Source organism: Equus caballus, chromosome X (assembly GCF_041296265.1).
Source record: "Equus caballus isolate H_3958 breed thoroughbred chromosome X, TB-T2T, whole genome shotgun sequence".
NCBI classification, from domain to species: domain Eukaryota; kingdom Metazoa; phylum Chordata; class Mammalia; order Perissodactyla; family Equidae; genus Equus; species Equus caballus.
The window spans coordinates 120,075,371-120,093,878 of NC_091715.1; the positions used below are offsets into that span (position 1 = coordinate 120,075,371).

At 39.7% G+C, this 18,508-nt stretch overlaps 1 protein-coding gene across 2 annotated transcripts in view; it reads right to left on the reverse strand.

Annotated features, from left to right (window-relative positions):
- TENM1 (teneurin transmembrane protein 1) overlaps positions 1-18,508 on the reverse strand; it is a 735,241-nt gene that overhangs the window by 89,428 nt on the left and 627,305 nt on the right. For both annotated transcript variants that reach the window (XM_023633984.2, XM_023633980.2), the window contains 2 exons: positions 15,380-15,400; positions 9,759-9,991 (listed from right to left, as the gene is read on the reverse strand). In XM_023633984.2, the coding sequence (XP_023489752.1) occupies positions 9,759-9,991; positions 15,380-15,400 (254 nt within the window). The remainder of the gene's footprint in view (positions 1-9,758; positions 9,992-15,379; positions 15,401-18,508) is intronic.

An 18,508-nucleotide genomic window follows, 5' to 3' on the forward strand; every position in this document is an offset into this window, starting at 1 on the left:
CTTACAGATGTAGCAGCATACAGTACAGCTTTGTTTCCTAAACTTTCCACTGAATATTATTTTGTGAGCACTTTCCTTATGCCTGCAGAGGTGTGCCAAGTTTGGGGGCTGTGGGAGTGATCTGCCTTGGGTGCAGACACTAAGGCGTGTGCATTTTCGGTAGAAATATTAAAAACAATAATAAAACTGATGAATAGTAGGTCTGTATTTACTATCACCATTCACTGGAAATTCTAAACAATGTCAGTGATAAAATATTCCTCCCACTGTCCCATCCCCCTTTAGTGTACCACTTTAGTATGCCCACCCAGTTCTGATCAGGGGAGAGGGAAGAGGAAAGGCTGGATTTCTATCTGGGGAAGACAGGCTGAGGGCTGGAGGAATGGGCTCAGAGTTAGCAAGGGGAGTCACTGAGAGAGGAAATGAAGAGGAGACCTTTCAAACATCCCCTATTTTACCAGTTTTCTGCTTAAGTTCATCCAGTTTGGATAACTTTAGAGAATCTGCTTGACTTAAAAAAAAACCCAAACCAGCAGCTGTCTTTCTTATGTGCAAATAACTTAAGTCATCAGCGCCTTTGAAATGCTGGTCTAAATGCCCTGTGTGGCGCCATCTATAATCCTTGGGCTGAAGTGGCCAAACAATGCAACCAATTGATCAGTTATAAAATAAAAATGGGTTTCCTGGCTCCATTTCCAGCTGTATTTTAGCCTGTGATGATGTTAAAATCACGGCTTTCCAAAGACATCCGGATTTGCTGCATGTTGTTTGAATTTTACACTCTATACGTGCTAATTCATCCAGTATTGCTGGAGGATCAGTGAAGTCAAAAACATCTTCTGATGACTCCTCTGTTGTGGAGTGAACATTCTAGACTCTCTGGGATGTCAACACACTGTAGACTTTAGATTCACTCAAGAATCAGCAAAGCATGCCAGATCACCAGGAAACGACTTCCTCATTTCTTAGATTTCATAGTCAGCTCCACGCATTTGGTAAACTTGAAACGACTAGGCCATCTTGTATTGATGGTGGAGCAATATGGGGCCATGATCAAAGCTTTAGCTCTAATACAGTTTCATGTTTCAGAACCTTAAAAACAAACATTTTACATTGAAAGAAATTTCCTAATTAACTTCTGAAGAATTTGTTCATTAAAACATCTTACCCTGCTGGAGAAGACTGATAAAGCAAACGTACTACCTTCTGCTGCAGAGAAACTGTATTTAGAAGGAACTTGCTATTCTCATAAAACTTTTAATAGGAAGAAGTGAATCAAATTCCTTAATTACCATTTTATGGTTGGTAAAAGGGCAAATTACATGCCATCCATTTCTAAACTTCTAAATGTCTCTGGTGCTTTTAATTAAAGCTGCCATCTAGAAACTACTAAAGCAATTTTACGCAATTAGTTATTTATAGGTTACCATAATACACCACTCAAAATATGATTTAAGTGATTTGCAGTCTGTTAGTGTGTGATCGCTGTCATTTTTGTTTGGTGGGGAGGGGGTTCTTCTTTTTATCAGCTGAGGTGATTCCTAAGTGGACGGATAAGAAAGATGCGACACTGAGGAGCTGTGATAAGGAAGCAACGTTATTTTGGCTAGTGATCTTAAACAAAAAGAGGAAGAATCATAATTCCACACTCTCTGTCTAGATATGTAGGGTTCTGAGTTTCATTCTAGATAATACTGCTGAAGAGAAGGATATCATTGTTATTCCTCCATCTCTCCCCACTTTGCTGCCATTCTGCCAGATACCTAGCATCGCACTTGCCCATGCTACCTGGAGTAGCTTCCACCTTGGCTTGTCCCCCTCAGGTGATCTCATCTGTCCAAACACACCCATCCTGTGCTGCATGCCCTCAGGGCCCCCATAAAGTGTTTTAGTGAGGGATTAATGTGCTTCTCTCCCAGGCAATATCCTGCACTACAAACTGAAGTTCACATCTGAAGAAAACCCTTATGGAATGAATTTAATGGTGAAATGGTAGACTGCTAAGGGAATTATTTTGGTTAGGTGGGCCTTGGGGGTCTCCTCAAAATACAATATGTATAAGGAACCAGCACTAGAATTACTGTATCTCAAGCTTCTGAGGGAACAACTAGTTAAATCATATACAACGAATCCCACCTGAATCCCACCATACCTTGACTCTTGCTTCTTTTGCGGCACCATTCCTATCTAGAAATTATTGTATCTCAGTTTTATTTACAAGGACATGGGACTTGCCTTCTTCCAAAGTAACTTATTCCATGTTTGGATAATAAGCAGTATTATTATTAGCAAGAGAACAGTAAGCCTGATCATAAGGGCAGGTAACATTTAACGTGTACCCACTACATGCTGGGCACTGCACTTTATACACATTACCGAGCACTCCGTTACGTGGGCAATATTACTAGTATCCTAACTTCATGGATGAGGAAGCTGCAGCTCAGGGAAGTTAGGTGACTCACTCTAGGACACACATTTAAGGAGTGGTGGATTTGGGATTTGCATCCAGTTCTGTTTGACTCCAGAACTTGGGAACTTATCTCTTATGGTGTTTGGCCTCTAAAATGTTACCTCTGTGTTTGCTAGAATCTTATGCACACATGAAAATTAAAATAAATGAAGAAGATGGGGCTGGCCCCGTGGCCAAGTGGTTAAGTCCACATGCTCTACTTTGGCAGCCCAGGGTTTCCCCGGTTTGAATCCTGGGCACGGACATGGCACCGCTCATCAGGCTGTGCTGAGGCAGTGTCCCACATGCCACAACTAGAAGAACCCACAACTAAAAATACACAACTATGTACCGGGGGGCTTTGGGGAGAAAAAGGAAAAATAAAATCTTAAAACAAAATAAATGTAGAAGAAAAAGTCATTTAATAATGCATTTGTAGCCTTATAAAACTTGAATGAACTTAATACAGGTTTCTCTGTATTAACCATGGATGGTTCCTGGACCAATTAGCCAAGGCTAGATGTAAGTGACTTCCTTTTGTCTGACTTCTCCACCAACAGCTTATGGCTTTAGGATTGTGTCAGAAAAGGCAGAAAGGTTCTCAAGTTCCAGCCACTGACATAATATAAGGTCAAAATCTTTTGACCATCATAAGCAGATGCATTAGACTAACTGCAAATAACAAGTTAAGCTCTCATTCCGGTTGTATAACAGACACTAAGTCCTCTGGTGTAGCTGCTGTAAATTGAGAGACCAATAACACAGTTTAGGAAAGAAATCTCCAGAAGTGGAAATAGCACGGTATCACTGAGTAACGGAAAGCAACTATTTTGCCTAAATTTTAAGGCTTTGTCAAACATATTCATCTCAAGATGCTCTGATTCTAGAACAAGGAGGTGGGAATAAAGTTCCAACAGGAAATGCCTTGAAGCTGGGAATTTGGCCATGGGTGGCAGAATGTTGATCTTACCCAAAAAGCTTACTTCGCTAAGTGGCTCTTTCAAACCTTTCCCTTATACCTCAAGGCTTAACATTACTTCCTCATTTTTGGCAAAGTAGATCCACTTCTCTGAGAACACTGAGGTTATCAGAATGGAGTACCACCAACCTTCTAGCTCCTTCTATCTACAAACTTATCCTCATCTCTACACCTAACATTACTTTAGGATAGTCTCTCCAATCTCCCCTCCCATTCAAGGCCTATTCTGTCCCAGTTTCCTCCAGACCTGTTTTCATCACTTATTCTCTGTCTTCTGTGTGTTTGCATTTACCTACAACCATTGCCACGTCTCCTACAGAAAAAGCCTCCCCTGAGTGCTTTGTCCTCTCACTACTTATCACTCTCTCTCTTGCATCCAAGCTTCTCAGAAGAGTGATCTTCACTGTGGTATTTACTTTCTTACCTCGTATTGGCTTGTCAAGTGACAGAAATCTGGCTTCCACCTCTACCACCATTCAAACCACCAATGGCAGTGTCACCAATAAACTCCTCACTGCCTAATCCACTGGCTACAAATGTGTGACATTTGATACTGTTTTCCACACCTTCTTAAAATAATCTATTCCCTTGGCTTCCTGGATACCAAGCTCTCTTTGTTCGCCTCCTTTTCTTCTGAAGGCTTCCCTTCTGTCTCTTTCATTAGATCACCTTCCATCGTCTACCCTATAGATATTAGTACTCTCTATCATTTCTTTGCCCCAGTCTCACTGCGGTGCATTTACTAGCCTGTCACTAAAATAATCAATCAAAAATGCATGCATTGGATGATCAAGTCACTCTCCTGCTTCAAATCCTTTGCCCATAGGATAAAATCCGAACTTCCCATTCGTGCCCCTTCTCCTCCTATTAGCCTCAAATGTTTTTACTTTAACAGTACTTATTTATTTATAGTTTCCTAAATATACCGTTCATTTTACTTATGCTGTGCTTGCCTGCAATTTTGTTGAGCGCTGGTCCTATGCCAATCCAAATGGCTATGTCACCATAATGGTTCACACACTAAAGGAATTTAGGAAAAACCTTACTACCCCTCATTGCATAGGAGAACCAAAAGAACATTCTCATACCTGTTTGTGCACTATACTTTCCCCCCACAGACACCAGTGATATCAGCAAGATGTCACTGATTAGAGTTTTAGTATCTTTCAATTAACCCCCAATTTCGCCTTTCAGAATAGCACGTAGATGCCAAGGGGATCAGTAGAGCTTCAGGGTGCACCTCAGATAGATCTGGGGAGGGACAAAACAGATTGTTTTTGTCTAGACTTTATCATACCCAGCTTTCTTAATTGCCAATAAAGTTCAAGTGACTCCTGTATGATTAGAGTCATGAATACCCTAAAAACACTTTTGGAACCTGTCAAGATTTAAGGAGCATTTCCCTTCTTGGGAACAGCTCAGGGGCTGTTTGCACTTGTCTGATATTGCCTAAGTCCTGCTGAGTTCTGAGGTCAGTTTGCTTAAAGACACACATGATAATAGAGATATAATCCTTGGTGAGGTCCAGGAGAACCAAATTAAGTCATTGATTAATTTCATCTTGTCCAGTCACTCCTTCACCCTCTGTATCTACTTAAAAAAATAAATGTATTCAGCTTGTCACAAATTTTATTTTATATCCCCACCTAGTACCATTTCACATTCTGCTTAAGTACTTGGTCATCTATTACATGACTCATTAGTTTGAGTTCTCTGTAGAATTAAAGAAAGTTGCAGTAAAAATAATAAATGGAATCTAAGTTTCAACTACATCATCCATGCATGTTTTAAAAGCATCTTTCAAAGTCAATTCAAACTCATATACAATGCCAGGGATTAGCACACTATCAACCTCTTTGCTAAACTTTTTTTCCTTGCCCCATTACATTGAAGTATTGATGAGCAAAATGGCAAATGTTTCCCTTTATTGGGATTCAAATCAAAGTGCATAAAACTGTATCAGATAAAGACTTCTTCCCAGGCGAAGTACCCAGGGGCTATCTTATATGAAATTCTATTCAGGAACACTTCCACTTTTCCTTTAAACAAAATTTGTAGTTACCAGTTGCAGTCAAGTAATTTAATAAAGTTAAGGTTTCCTGGCTCCATCACTTAAGAAAAGTTGGTGAAGTTCCTAATTGCAGAATCTTCCAAAGAGATATGACAAGGTTTCCTGGAGATTTATTTGAATAATTATACTTACAGACTATGCAAATACTATGTAGCGCACTATGGGTACACTGCCAGGTCAGAAAAATTAGAGAAATAGTTTTAACGGGAAAAGGTAACTAAAAGACATTTCTTTAGCAAATAAAAATACTTTGTTCCCATTGAATACATGTTATTAGATTGAAAAGCATTTTCCCAATATTTCCTATCTTTCCAGAGAAGCCAACAGAGACAATGGATTTGAGTTAAGGGCAGGCAGTGTGGTATGGGGGAGGCATTATGGGCTTTTTTTTTTTTTTTCCCGCATCGTAGGTTTTAGAGTCAGGCAGACCCGCTTTGAGCTTCAGTGTTATCTGTAAACTGTATGACTCTGGGTAAATCTCTTAACCTATCTGAGTCTCTGTTTCCTCATCTATACAGTGGGGACAATACTATTTACCTTGCGAATTGCTGTGAAGATTAGATATACTGTGTGTAAAGTGTCTAACACAGTGTGTGGCACACAGTGGTCACTCAGTAAGTTATAGCTATGGCTATTTTAATACATTAGAGCTTGGAGAGAGATCATCACAAGCCCATCCTTCAGCTTAAAATCTAAGAATCTCAGGGCCTAGTGTTTAAATGACTAGCCCAATGTAACAAAACTAGTCAATGGCATCATTAAGTCTATTTAATGTTCAGGGAGATGAAACCACAGTGAGGTACAGTGACTTACACAGGGTCATTCAAAGAAACACTGGCATTACACGGATTGAACAAGAAAGTCTAAGCTCCTTAATCCGGTATTTGTCACAATTTCCTGCCATTTCTCAAAAAAAAAAAAAAAAAACCCACGGATTCTGACCTTTTACCTTTTGCTGACTGTTTTTTAATCCCATTTGATAATTTATTCTGATTTAAGGACGAATGATCTCAAAAGCAAATTTTATTTCATCCTATTTTTAGAATAGATTCAGAAAATAAATTAGCTGTCTTGCAGACTAACATTTATTTGACTTACCTTGCATAATTAAGGACATGTTGGAGAACCTGCCTATAATTGCAATATGTTGCTTGTTAAAGTCTTAGAGCAAGCTCTCTTTCCTAACCTAGAAATGGTACTCCCTAGATGTACATTTCTATTTTCTACTGATCTACAGCGTTTCTTTATTAGCTTCTGGGTGGAGAGAAAAATCAAACCTCTCCTTAAAGAAATCCATTAAACGTTTGCTGTCTTCCAAGGGAGAAGGAAGAAGGAGCTGATGTGCATGGTAGTTGTAAAGCAAAAAACAAACACATTGGGCTTTCTTGAGAGATAAAGAACCTACAGGAGAACCTCAAAGACATAATTAGCAATTAGCAATACTCTCCTCTCAATTCGCACACTGTGCTTTAATGATTTCTTGTGTGATTTTTCCTTCTTCTCCCGAACTCTATGAAATTGCCCTGCAGCATTCCATATAATGAGCATCTCACTTCTGATTCACTGCCAAAGGTAAGTGCTGTCTATATTCAGCATAGAGATAGGTGCCCTAGCTAGGCATCTAAATGCTCTGACCAGCATTTTCAGAGTAACTGATGTCTGGACATAGGTTCTGCCATCTGAGTGATTTTGAAGATCACTAACAGGGTCTTGAAACACTGTTAACGTGGTTGAAGGAGATGTGGTTGATACTTAGTGTGAGCCACACATTCCCCTCCTTTAAACATTCTCATTCACTCACTGCATCAGTGCAGATGTTGCCAACATCAGCTTCAGTACCTTATGTAAAAGCTGTCTGAGATGGATTAGATATTCAGCTGTCCTGAGGCCTGGGCCAGATGTTCTTAGGTCCCCTTACTGCTTTGGGATGAATAAAGTGTACCAGATTACTCTAAAGGCCACTCTTGGATAGAGAGATGGATAAATCAACCAAAGGAAAATGCACTACTAGCTATGACAGGAAGAAAAACTTAGTTTAATATTAACTTTAATAGATATATAAATTTTGGCACTCTCATTACTGATGCTTCAAGACTTCATGTAAATCCTGTTCATCAGGACTCTATTATTGCTGCTTTCCAAGCAAAAAAAAAAAGAAAAAGAAAAAGCTGCAGTGAACCAATTATTTGCTTTATTTGGAAAAGCCGAGATATTCATCCTCTATGTGGCAGGTTGAATGTGGTAGGCGAGATGAGTGGTTTTCATACTAGCAGCAACTCAGGAGGATGTCAATTTCAGGCACAATACAAGCTTGATTCCTCCTTATTTCTTATGCAGAAATCCTTATAATACCTGCAAGAATTTTAAACCTGTGGAAAAGGTGGGACCCAGCCTGCTGTGTTTCCTTGAAAGATGAGCTGATTTTATGTTGTATCTTGACGGATGCATTCACTTATCAAATATTGATTGTGGACCTACTGTGTGTAAGGAATGAGAGCTGGCACACGAGAAAAAAAATGTTTCAAAACACTTTACCATGATACTTGGGAGGCTTATGTTCCCCTAGGGTAAAACGTCTTCCCCTTTAAGCACCACTGAAATTCTTTTTAGGAATACTTGGTACAGATAAGCCTTACCTAATTGATCAGTTACACAATAAGCATGTGCCGGGGACCTCACACTGTGCAAGATATTGCTGGAGAGGTGGGGGAGATTCAAAAGAAATATTAGATGTGGTTTCTCATCTCAAGCAACTTACTTCGGTAGTAAAAAACCTCCCATTCATGAAAAAATTGGAAAGTAAAAGAAGGCAAAATATAATCAAGTGCTAATTGAGTAGTGTAGATACTGTTAAAGAAATTCAGATTTAATGGGCTGGGCTTAGCCAGAGGGGCTTTATGACAGATACAGGCCTTGAAGAAATGGAAGGCTTTAAAATCTGATTTTAGTTGGAATTTAATCCCCATATGGCAAATGTCAAATGGCTAAAGAGTAACCTCTTAATATTTGAAATAATAAGTGACCATCTAACAAATTAAACACATTGACTTCACTATATTTTTTGGCATGGAAAGATGCTCATAACACATTAAGTATGAGGAGCAGATTATAGAACTGCGTTCTAATAATTCGATTGCATTTATTAGAGAATAAAATATATGATACGCATAGGAAAAATCTAGAAAGATATACACTAAAATGTTAACAGTGGTTTTCTACATGTGGTAGGATTATGGGTGATTTTAATTAAAAACATTTTTTGTGTTCTCTCTTCTAATTTTCTGCAACAAGTGTGTATTATTAGAATAATAGTTAAAAAAAACACTGACTTCTTAAAATCCACTAAAACAAATACTTCATAAGACCTACTAAAATAAAAGCACACACACACACACACACACACACACACACACAATATCTTGGAGAAGGAACAGAAAAGAATGATTAAATAATTATGAAAGTTGGGTGGATGATTTATGATGACAGACTTAAAAGTTGACTATCTTTCCGCTTAGTGGCCTAAGATGGGAATGTGGTCCAAGTCCATAAAATCATGAGGCCAATGGGGAGAACACAGATTTATTCACAAATCCCAGGCAACAGAACTGAGGGGTGGCACTTGGAGATTGAGAGGTAAATTTAGGAGAAGTAGAAATAAGGCCAAGCTCCCACAAAAGGCAAAAAAAAAAAAAAAAAAAATTGGAATTTATTGTCTTAGGGGTGATATAAACTGAAAACATAAATAGCTTCAAGAATGATTTAGACAAATTAAAGGAAGAAAGGTTCATTAAAGATTGGTTGTTAAGCGAAAGCCAGAAATGTCTAGAGTCTGTGAGATAGTCAACATATTTACTTGGTAGAAGGCGGGCACAGACGTGGATCCCAGCCAGCGCAGGCCACAGTGCTAAAGCCTATGTCTTTGAGGTTCTCTGCCATGCCAGGAGTTAAGCTTGCAGTTGTTGGACTGTGGGGTTTCCCAAAGAGAGGTTGGGGTGTCAGGGAGGCGCTCAGAGGGCTCTGGGCAATAATTATCAACCAGAAAAGAAGCATTTCTTTATTTTAGTACCAGTTATGACTATACTGATGCATATTGGCTAAAAATTAGTCCTGAGTGGACCTATCTTCTGGGATAGACTTCACAGACTATGTCTGTTAGAGGCATATTGAGCTGGATAGACTACAGTGTGGCTACAGTCTTAGGATTTTTTGAAGTCAAATGAAATCTTTAGATGCCTTAAAGGATTTCTTTTTTTTTTTACCTCGTGGGCTGTTCAGTGAAGCTTCCGATGCTCTCCCGCCGTCTCCACAGTGACTCTGGTCAAAGGGAAGGCACTGGTCACCTGTTCCTGCCACCACCTCGAAATTCTTGGACAGATCTTTTGTTTCCACAAGAGATTTCAACTTGTAGACTTTTCGAGTATTGGTGTCTGATAGATAAAGTGATTCAGACACAGGGTCCATAGCCAGATAGTATTTGTGAGCAGGACTTGTGCTAAGGAAGAGAAAAGTAAAGTTATTCAAAGCAATTTGTTCAGTATGCACCCCCTAGGGTTTGCCTTTTGTCACAAATGGAAAATTCTCTTAAGAAATGAAGGAATTAATGTATCTTCCTCCTTATGTAGCAAGGAGATAGATACTTTGTTTTTCTAGTAATAGGGCTGGGTACAAAAAAATTCAATGTGTACGGCTACCCTGTAATGATGCTGATATTTCAATACCACTCATTTGAGGGTAGAGAAAGAAGCAGAAGAGAGAAAATCCCAGGAGATTATTTCTCTCATACGTACCTTTCACACTCAGTTCTCCAGTGACTTAGTAGATGACTGCCTGGATGTCTCACAGTCACCTCCAACTCAACAAATCCAAAACAGAAGTTATTCTCTTCCTGCCTTCCCCATCCTTCAATAACCTACATCTTCTCTTCCAGGCTTCCTGCCTTACTGGGGGACACTACCATCCTCTGAGGCTCCCGCTGTAAATTGAAAGGCGTGTCCAAAGACAGAGGAGTGTCGTTTAGGAAGGGCTGTGCTGGACATACATTGCCAACCTTTTTTTCTCCAAGCTTCCCTTTTTTAGCTGCCCACCACACTTCTCTAATCCATTTTTTCCTTCTTTCAGGACATTAGAGAACTGATTACATTTGATCTTTTTTTTAGTTATAATCACAATCAGCCATACCTCTGAAAGGTGACTCTAAAGTTATCTTGATTGGATTTTGGTATTCCTGAAATTCTTCAATTAGATATTTACATGGGATCTCTTGTGTTATTTTTATCTGCATACATGACTGAGCTCATTCATTAATTTTGATTCTTCCTAATTTCATTTTTTTTTTTGGTGAGGAAGATTGGCCATGAGCTAACATCTGTGCCAATCTTCCTCTATTTTTTTTTGTTTGTGGGATGCCTCCACAGCATGGCCCGATGTGTAGGTCCATGCCCGGGATCTGAACCTGTGAACTCTGGGCTGCTGAAGTAGAGTGCACAAACTCAACTATTATGCCATTGGACAAGCCTCTCATGTTTTTGATGACTGCAGTAACTTTGGTTTGGGGGATATTTTGCTTGAACCTAAGGTCCATGTACTGCTGACATAAGCCAAGCCCCAAACTTGGAAGTTTAATCCTTACTCCCTCTTTTTCTCTCCACATGCAGTTGTGCATGAAAACTATCCATTCTCTTCTTCTACCCCTCCTGCCATCACATTAGTTCTAACTCTCATCATCTCTGGCAGGAATATTTTCTATATTCCTGCTCATAAGAGGTGTTTTTGAAATCTTAAATCCATTTTTTTCACACTGCCTTCAGGTTTATTCTGATAATTTGGCTCCCAGCTTTAAAAACTCTGAAAACTTTTTAATGTTTCTTGGTGTGGTATACAAGCCTTTCTTCACTTAATAAATTCTCACATGCCTTTTAAGGCTTTACTCATGTTTGAGGGAAGGCTTCCCTAAATCTCCAGTCTGGGTTATTTGCACTATGCTTACCTCTGTTTTGGGAATTACATATCATATTAATTTTTTTTGGTGTTTGTATCCCCCAATAAACCATGAGAGCTTGGAAGAGTACCCCTTTGTTTTATCTCTAACATGTCACTGCCCAGCACTCTGCTTCGCACACAGTTGTCTAAGCTAGAAACCAGAAGGTATTCTTTCCTCCTCCTTCTTTCTATCGTTTCATATAGCCAGAATGCAGCATGGTTTTTTTTTTTATTTCTACCTCCTAAACCCTTCTCCAATCTGCCAACTTCTCTTTATTTCCTGTCATGAGTCTAAGGCTCCATCATCTCTCACTTGAACTCTTTCCTTGGTACCATTTCTGTATTGTGTATTTGTTCAATAATTCATTAAAAAGTATTTACTAAGTGCAAACAATGTACCTAGGAACTGTGCTGTGGTCTGGAAGCCTACTTGTGTGCATGATACCGCCCCCTTCTTCGTGACACTCACAGTCTAGTGGGGGAGTGAGATCAGTAAGCAGGCTACGACTGTCATAAATACAGGTGCTACAATGGGAGAAGTAGAGAGGGAGAGAAATGAGCAGAGAGGAGGGACACGTGACCTCGTAGTATTTGTCACATTGTATTAGCACTACTTTTAAAAATTATTAACTGAAATCCATACTTTATTCAGATGTCCTTAGTTTTTACCTAATGTCATTTTCCTGTTCTGGGATTCCACCTAGGATACCAAATTATATTTAGTCCTCATATCTCCTTAGGCTCCTCTGGGCTGTGACAGTTTCTCAGACTTTCCTTATTTTTTATGACCTTAACAGTTTTAAGGAGTACTGGTCAGGCATTGGTCTATTGGAATGTGCCTGATTTTTTCTCATAGTTAGACAGGGGTTATAGTTTTTGGAAGGAAGACCACAGATGTAAAGTGCCATTCCCATCAAATCGAATCAAGGGTTTATATCACGTGACTTATCACTGTTGATGTTGATCTTGATCTTCCGGCTGAAGTAGTATTTGTCAGGTTTCTCCACTGTAAAATTACTCTTTCTCTCCCTCTTTTCATATTGTACTCTTTGGAAGGAAGCCACTTTACAAAGGTAAGACTTAAGGAGTAGGGAGTTATACTCTACCGTTTTGAGGGTGGAGTATCTACATAAATTATTTGGAATTCTTCTGCATGAGAGCTTTATCTCTTCTCCCTTTATTTATGAATTCAACCATTTATTTATATCCTTACAGACTCATGGATTTTTGTTTTATACTTTGCATTAAAATCCAATGCTACTTTGTTTTATTGCTCAAGCTGTTCCAGCTTTAGCCATTGGGAGCTCTTTCTGTAGGCTTGTGTGCCCTTTTGACACACCCTTATCGATGTCGAGTGTTTTCTCTTTTTTTGAGCACTTCCTTACTTTCTAGAACTACAAGATGCTCCAGGCTTATCTTGTATAATCCCTGCTCCAGTACTAGAATGAGTCATTTCTCCAAGGAGCCCTGGTTCCTTTTATTGGAGAATGGTATTAGAAACCAAGATCTGACTGCTGGGCATAAGCACTATTTTTTTCACATCTCCCTCTCTCTAACTATTCTGAACTCTTTGCAGGCAGGAATCATATTCATCTGTCTATCCTCACTGCCAAGAGAGTGTCTGATAGGGTCAATATGCAGTAAGTGCTGAACGAAACTGAACCATAGGACGTGAAACTGACTAAGACATGGAAGAGTTCAGGCCCTGGCTACCTAGCCAAGCAAAATGGAGGGGAGAGGGTCATCAGAATAATTAAGATACTCTTACGAACTGGCATGTTCTTGATTGTATTTGTAATTATATTTGCCCTCTATGCATATTTTTGTATGATAATGACAGTAAAGAGAGACAAATACTGATTTGAGATCCAGTATATAGTTTTAATTGGAAAAAAATCAGATCCAATTGGAATTCTTGATTTTTTTCTACTTACCTTCATCAAATAAGAGAATCCGGTAGATTCCAGGGACATCTTCAACCCTGGAACCACCATGACAGCTGCTGTAAATAAACTGTAAAGGGCCCCAACAGATTCCAGAATTGATTTGGCAGTCATATCAGGCAAGGCATCTCTGTAGCAAAGACTGCTTAAATAGGGGTTTGAGTAAAAGTTTTTACACACTTAGTTGAATTTTTGCCTGCAGAATAAAATTTCTCCAGTGCCCCTAGATCTTTCTAGAATAAAGAAGGGGTCACAACCCTTCCCTAAAACAACCTTCAATACATTGGTCGCCAGTTTGTGGAAGTTTCAACTGAGCCAGATTAATCATGTTGTGTTTAGGTAAAGTCCATAGGTTATTTTTCTAAGAGAAATGTTATTCGCACAAAAGCACTTTGGAATGCATTACATTCATTTATTATTGAATACCCCCAATGTGACTGAGAGGGAAGTTAGAATTATCATTCTCCACAAATCTCAGCTGGGGGAATCCAGACATATAGAGGGCTAACCCAGGGTCACTAACAAGCTTGTGCCTGGACTAAGATTAGATTAGATCACATGTGATGGTGTGTGCAGAATATCTTCAGAATACTCTTGCTCTGAAAGTGGCAAACTGCCCCCAGCTTTCTTGCTTTCTTCTAACTGAGCGACATATCCTATGTTGCTCAGCTAGGCTGTTCTCAAACTTTGTGCACTGGCCTTTAGAAAACGGAATAGCCCAACACACCAAATTCAAATCTGATTAATATCATTTTCTTGGCAGCCAACAGTGAGGAAGTTCTCCTATATTAATATGCAATTTCTTGCCATCTCATGCCATTTCCCAAGCGCACTTCAGTTCTTTTGAGATGGGTTTCTTTCTACTTTCTGAAAACATGCCATACCTGAGAAAGAAAAACCACTGGACTGCATTCCAATTTGTTCTAACCCCTCGTGTCTAAATGCATATTGCAATTTGAGATATGTGAAAATTTCTTTTATAACTTCAGTGTTAGATTTATTGTCACCTTCTGGTTAGCTTTACATTTGAGCAATGCCCTTCAACTTAGCAAAGATGACTTCATTCATGCTAGTTAAAATCACATAGATTGTTAAATGGGCAATTCATGCTTATAATCAATCCTGTGCAACACTTTACCAGTAAGCAATTTGACAACCAACTTAATTTGTTTAAGGAATCAGTTATGCCAAAGTAGCACGGCTGATCTTGTGCACTGGCATTTAGGAAGTGGCATCCCCAAATGGAATCCAAATTAAAAATCCTATCAGAGCCATTTGGATGACAATTGGCATTCGGAAGTGAACAAATTCAATTTTCTTCTTTGCAATTTCAGGTAATTTAGGGCAATTTTGACAAGCGTAATGTATAAACAAATTGAATAGAAATACTCATTATGATTAATTTCAGAGCTATGTGCCATTGTCGGTAAATGGTCAGTTTAAAGTTTTCCTGTTAGTTCTTTTTGGTGGGAGGAAATAGAAACCAAGAGGTCGCATAAAAGGAAAAAGAAAAATCTTACTCAAGAAGGTCATTGTCGTCACTGTCTCTTAATACACTGGTCAACTCTACTTCTGGACCTAGGAAGATTGCTGTATTCCTTCTCTATCTACCTGCAACTTGAAAACATCGAATCTATTTGAACTTACAGACTCCTTTCTGATATTACCTAAGGAAAACATGATGACACTTAAGGCCTTGCTTTCCCATGAAGTACTGGACTGCCAGCTTTCACTTATCCTGTTTTCTTTTTGATATAGTCTGATCCTTCAGCAAATTCCAACTTAGTGGAGCTCTCTTTCTTTGGAAGACACTTACCTGAGTCATAACTTCCAAATTCACTTTCACATTATTCCTTTAACCTTATTTAGGAAGTAAAATTTCCCTTTTAGCACATTATTAGGAGGTGACCTCTTAGGCAAGAAGGAGCATTAGGCAGCTGCCTAGGTGATTTGCTTACCTATGTCTGGTATCTCTGTTTCTAGGGTGCACAAGGTATCCACGAGTGGCAGGTAAAAGCAAATAAAGAGTCATCAGTATCATTCAACAAGCCAAATCGAACCAGACACACCCATTCCTAACTCAGCTTGTGGCTCTTAGAGAGACTCTGCAGGGATGGTTCAGTCAGATGTGCAAGCCAAAATGGACCCAATCCCTCTTGGCTTCTCCTTCCAAGATGGCGTCCAGGCGATTAAATATCTTGCTAGGTGGGTGGGCAAAGCTCTAAGGCAGTTTTATCAAAAAGTTCTCTCTGGACTGTCTTCATCAGAACCACTAGGGTTCTCACCACACGTGCAGCTTCCCAGCACTTTCCCTAGTTGTACTGAATCAGAATCTTGAGGTGGCAGTGGGGCTGGGGAATTTTATTTTTTAACAAATTCAGCTGGTGATTCTGATACAAAATAAGGTTTAAGGGCTAGAGTTTGAAGAAGTAGCCACTGCAAAGTGTCTGACCATTCTAGATACTGTTTTGAAAGGCACCTTATCAAAAATGCAAAATCACTATTTTTTTTTTTTTGCAGGGGGGGTGGTGAGGAAGATTGGCCCTGAGCTAACATCTGTGCCAATCTTCCTCTGTTTTGTATGTGGAATGCTGCCACAGCATGGCTTGATGAGCGGTGTGTAGGTCTGCACCTAGGATCTGAACCCATGAACCCTGGGGCTCTGAACTGGAGTGCGTGAATTGGACCACTACGCCACCAGGCTGGCCCCTAAATCAGTGTTTTGTTTTCGTCTTGTGTGCAACAGACATCCCAAACATAACCCTGAGCCGCTCACATAATCTCAGAGGTAAGACAGGGATGTTAGCACATTACTTAGCAATGTTAAAAAAAACCTAACAAATCGAAAGTAGAAAGGTTTTCCCGTAGACGGTGACAGAACGTCCCCGGCATCAAAATAGCTTCAGTCAAACATCACGTACATCAGCCAGTAGGGCCTTGTGTCTTCCAGCTATTCACTCTCCAAGGGAGCAGCTGGGGTAGGCAAACAGAACTGTCAGGTCAGGAGAAGTAGAACACTTCGGGGGTCCCTGATCTGTCAACCTTGGCAAAGGGTATTGCCTAGGGTGTTTCACTCTGGGACCTGATATGAGGCTTCTCACACGGATCTGCATACAGGCCTGACTTTGGGTCAAATCTTCCCAGAACGAAAAGGCTAGAATCATCTGTAAAATATAGTCATTTTAATTTTAAAATCCTTTTAAACCTGGCCCTTATGTCATTTTGAAAAACATGAAGATAACAAATCTTTTTATCTAAACTAGAAAATGTTCTCATTTTTGGAAACGTCAGGCAAGAAGAAAGGATACAAAATGATTTCATTTGAAGCTATCTTCTACTACTGATTCAATCCTTTTAACAGAGAATCTTTCTGGGATTTTACTAGTTGGCCCACAGGTCAGAATCCACTGACTTTTCTGTTTTTTCGGCCCTCCACAAAAGGGTGGGCATCTTGTGGGTTGACACAAAAGGTCAAAAGGGAAGGACGGGGAACTCTGATGAGAAACCTGGCCTCGGGCATTTGAACTTGTTTGTTTCTTTATCTCTGGACACTTGCTGGTTTTTGTGGCCTCTAAATTACAGGGTGAGTGTGCTTGAGACTGGCTGTAATCACTGTTACATGGTTGATCCTCCTGAAGGAAATTTAATTGTGAAATTACTAGAAGGACCTCATTAAACATGGTTTCATCTATAACAGAATCTCATGGTGCAGAACGATTTGTGTGGCTACAAAGGATTTTGAAATTCTTAGGTGATGGTAAGGAGTGGAGAGGGGGATGATTTGACTTTCTTGCAGCTGCTTCTGATCCTGCCAATAATGTCACTGTGAATTGGGAAAGATGTCCCATATTATGCAGAGCAGCTTCTCTCATTAACATCTCAGAGGGAGGAAGCGAAAATGACGGAATTTATTTCCAGTGTGTGACCTTGTTCTGTCTCAGAATTACTTTTCGTTAAGGATTTAGGATTGAGCCACCACCAAAGTCGGTCTGCTGTCTAGCTAGCGTCTGACTACACGCTGAGGGGCCAGTGTGTGAGCTCTTCACAAGTGCCCGGGCCCGTCAGTGGGCATCACCACCTGGCAACTGGCTGACTTGAAGCTTGTCGTGAGTTAGGAGGAGAAAGGAGTGGAATTGCAAATCTTTTCAGAGCAAGAAATGTTCCTTTAAGTTGATCTTTGATTTTTTTCAGGATCTAAATGATGAAAAGGGCCATCTATTCTTCTTTTTTAATTAAAAAAAATTATTGATATATAATTCATATACTATAAAATTAACCCTCCTAAAACGTACAATTCAGCAGTTTCCAGTACATTCATAGAGTTGTGCAACCATCATCATCACCCAGTTCCAAAACATTTTCATCATCTCACGAAGAAACCCTGTATGCATTAGCAGTCAATCCCTAGTCCTCCCCTCCTCAGCCCCAGGCAACCACTAATCCGCTTTCTGTCTCTATGGATTTGCCTATTCTAGATAGTTCATATAAATGCAATTGTATAATACGTATCCTTTTGTGTCTGGCTTCTTTCACTTAGCATAATGTTCAACTCATTCTTTTTATATTGTTGTGAGGTGGGGGATGGAGAAAGAGGGGATATGCCAACTTTGGAGTTACTACCTAGTGACCTGGCATCATTAGAGTTTGCCTGGACTGCTCTGTGGTGGCTGAAACACTTTCGTTGTTCTTCATTTTGTTCTTAGCTTCTTTCCTTATACTCAGCCAGCAATATTTGATGTTGGAAGAACAGACTTTCCTCCCTGCTCATCTTTCCATGGTATTCTTCCTTTGAAGACCAGTTCCCACTCTTGCTGTTAACTGACTTCTTAGAGTTTCCAACTCCAGCAACCCTCATCTAAGGCTGTCCTCCCCCATGCTCTGGTTCTGTCCTTTGCCCTTATCACCACTTACCAGTCTTGTGTTTTAGAGCCCTGGTTTCAGCTAGTAGTTCCTTTGAAAATCAATCTGATAAACAAAGCCATGCCCAGGGACTAATGGATGATTTTAGCTCGATGGGTCATTATAACAGAGGTTCTTATGTTAGGGACTCATAGAGATGCAATGTCTCAACTCGAAGAAACACATTT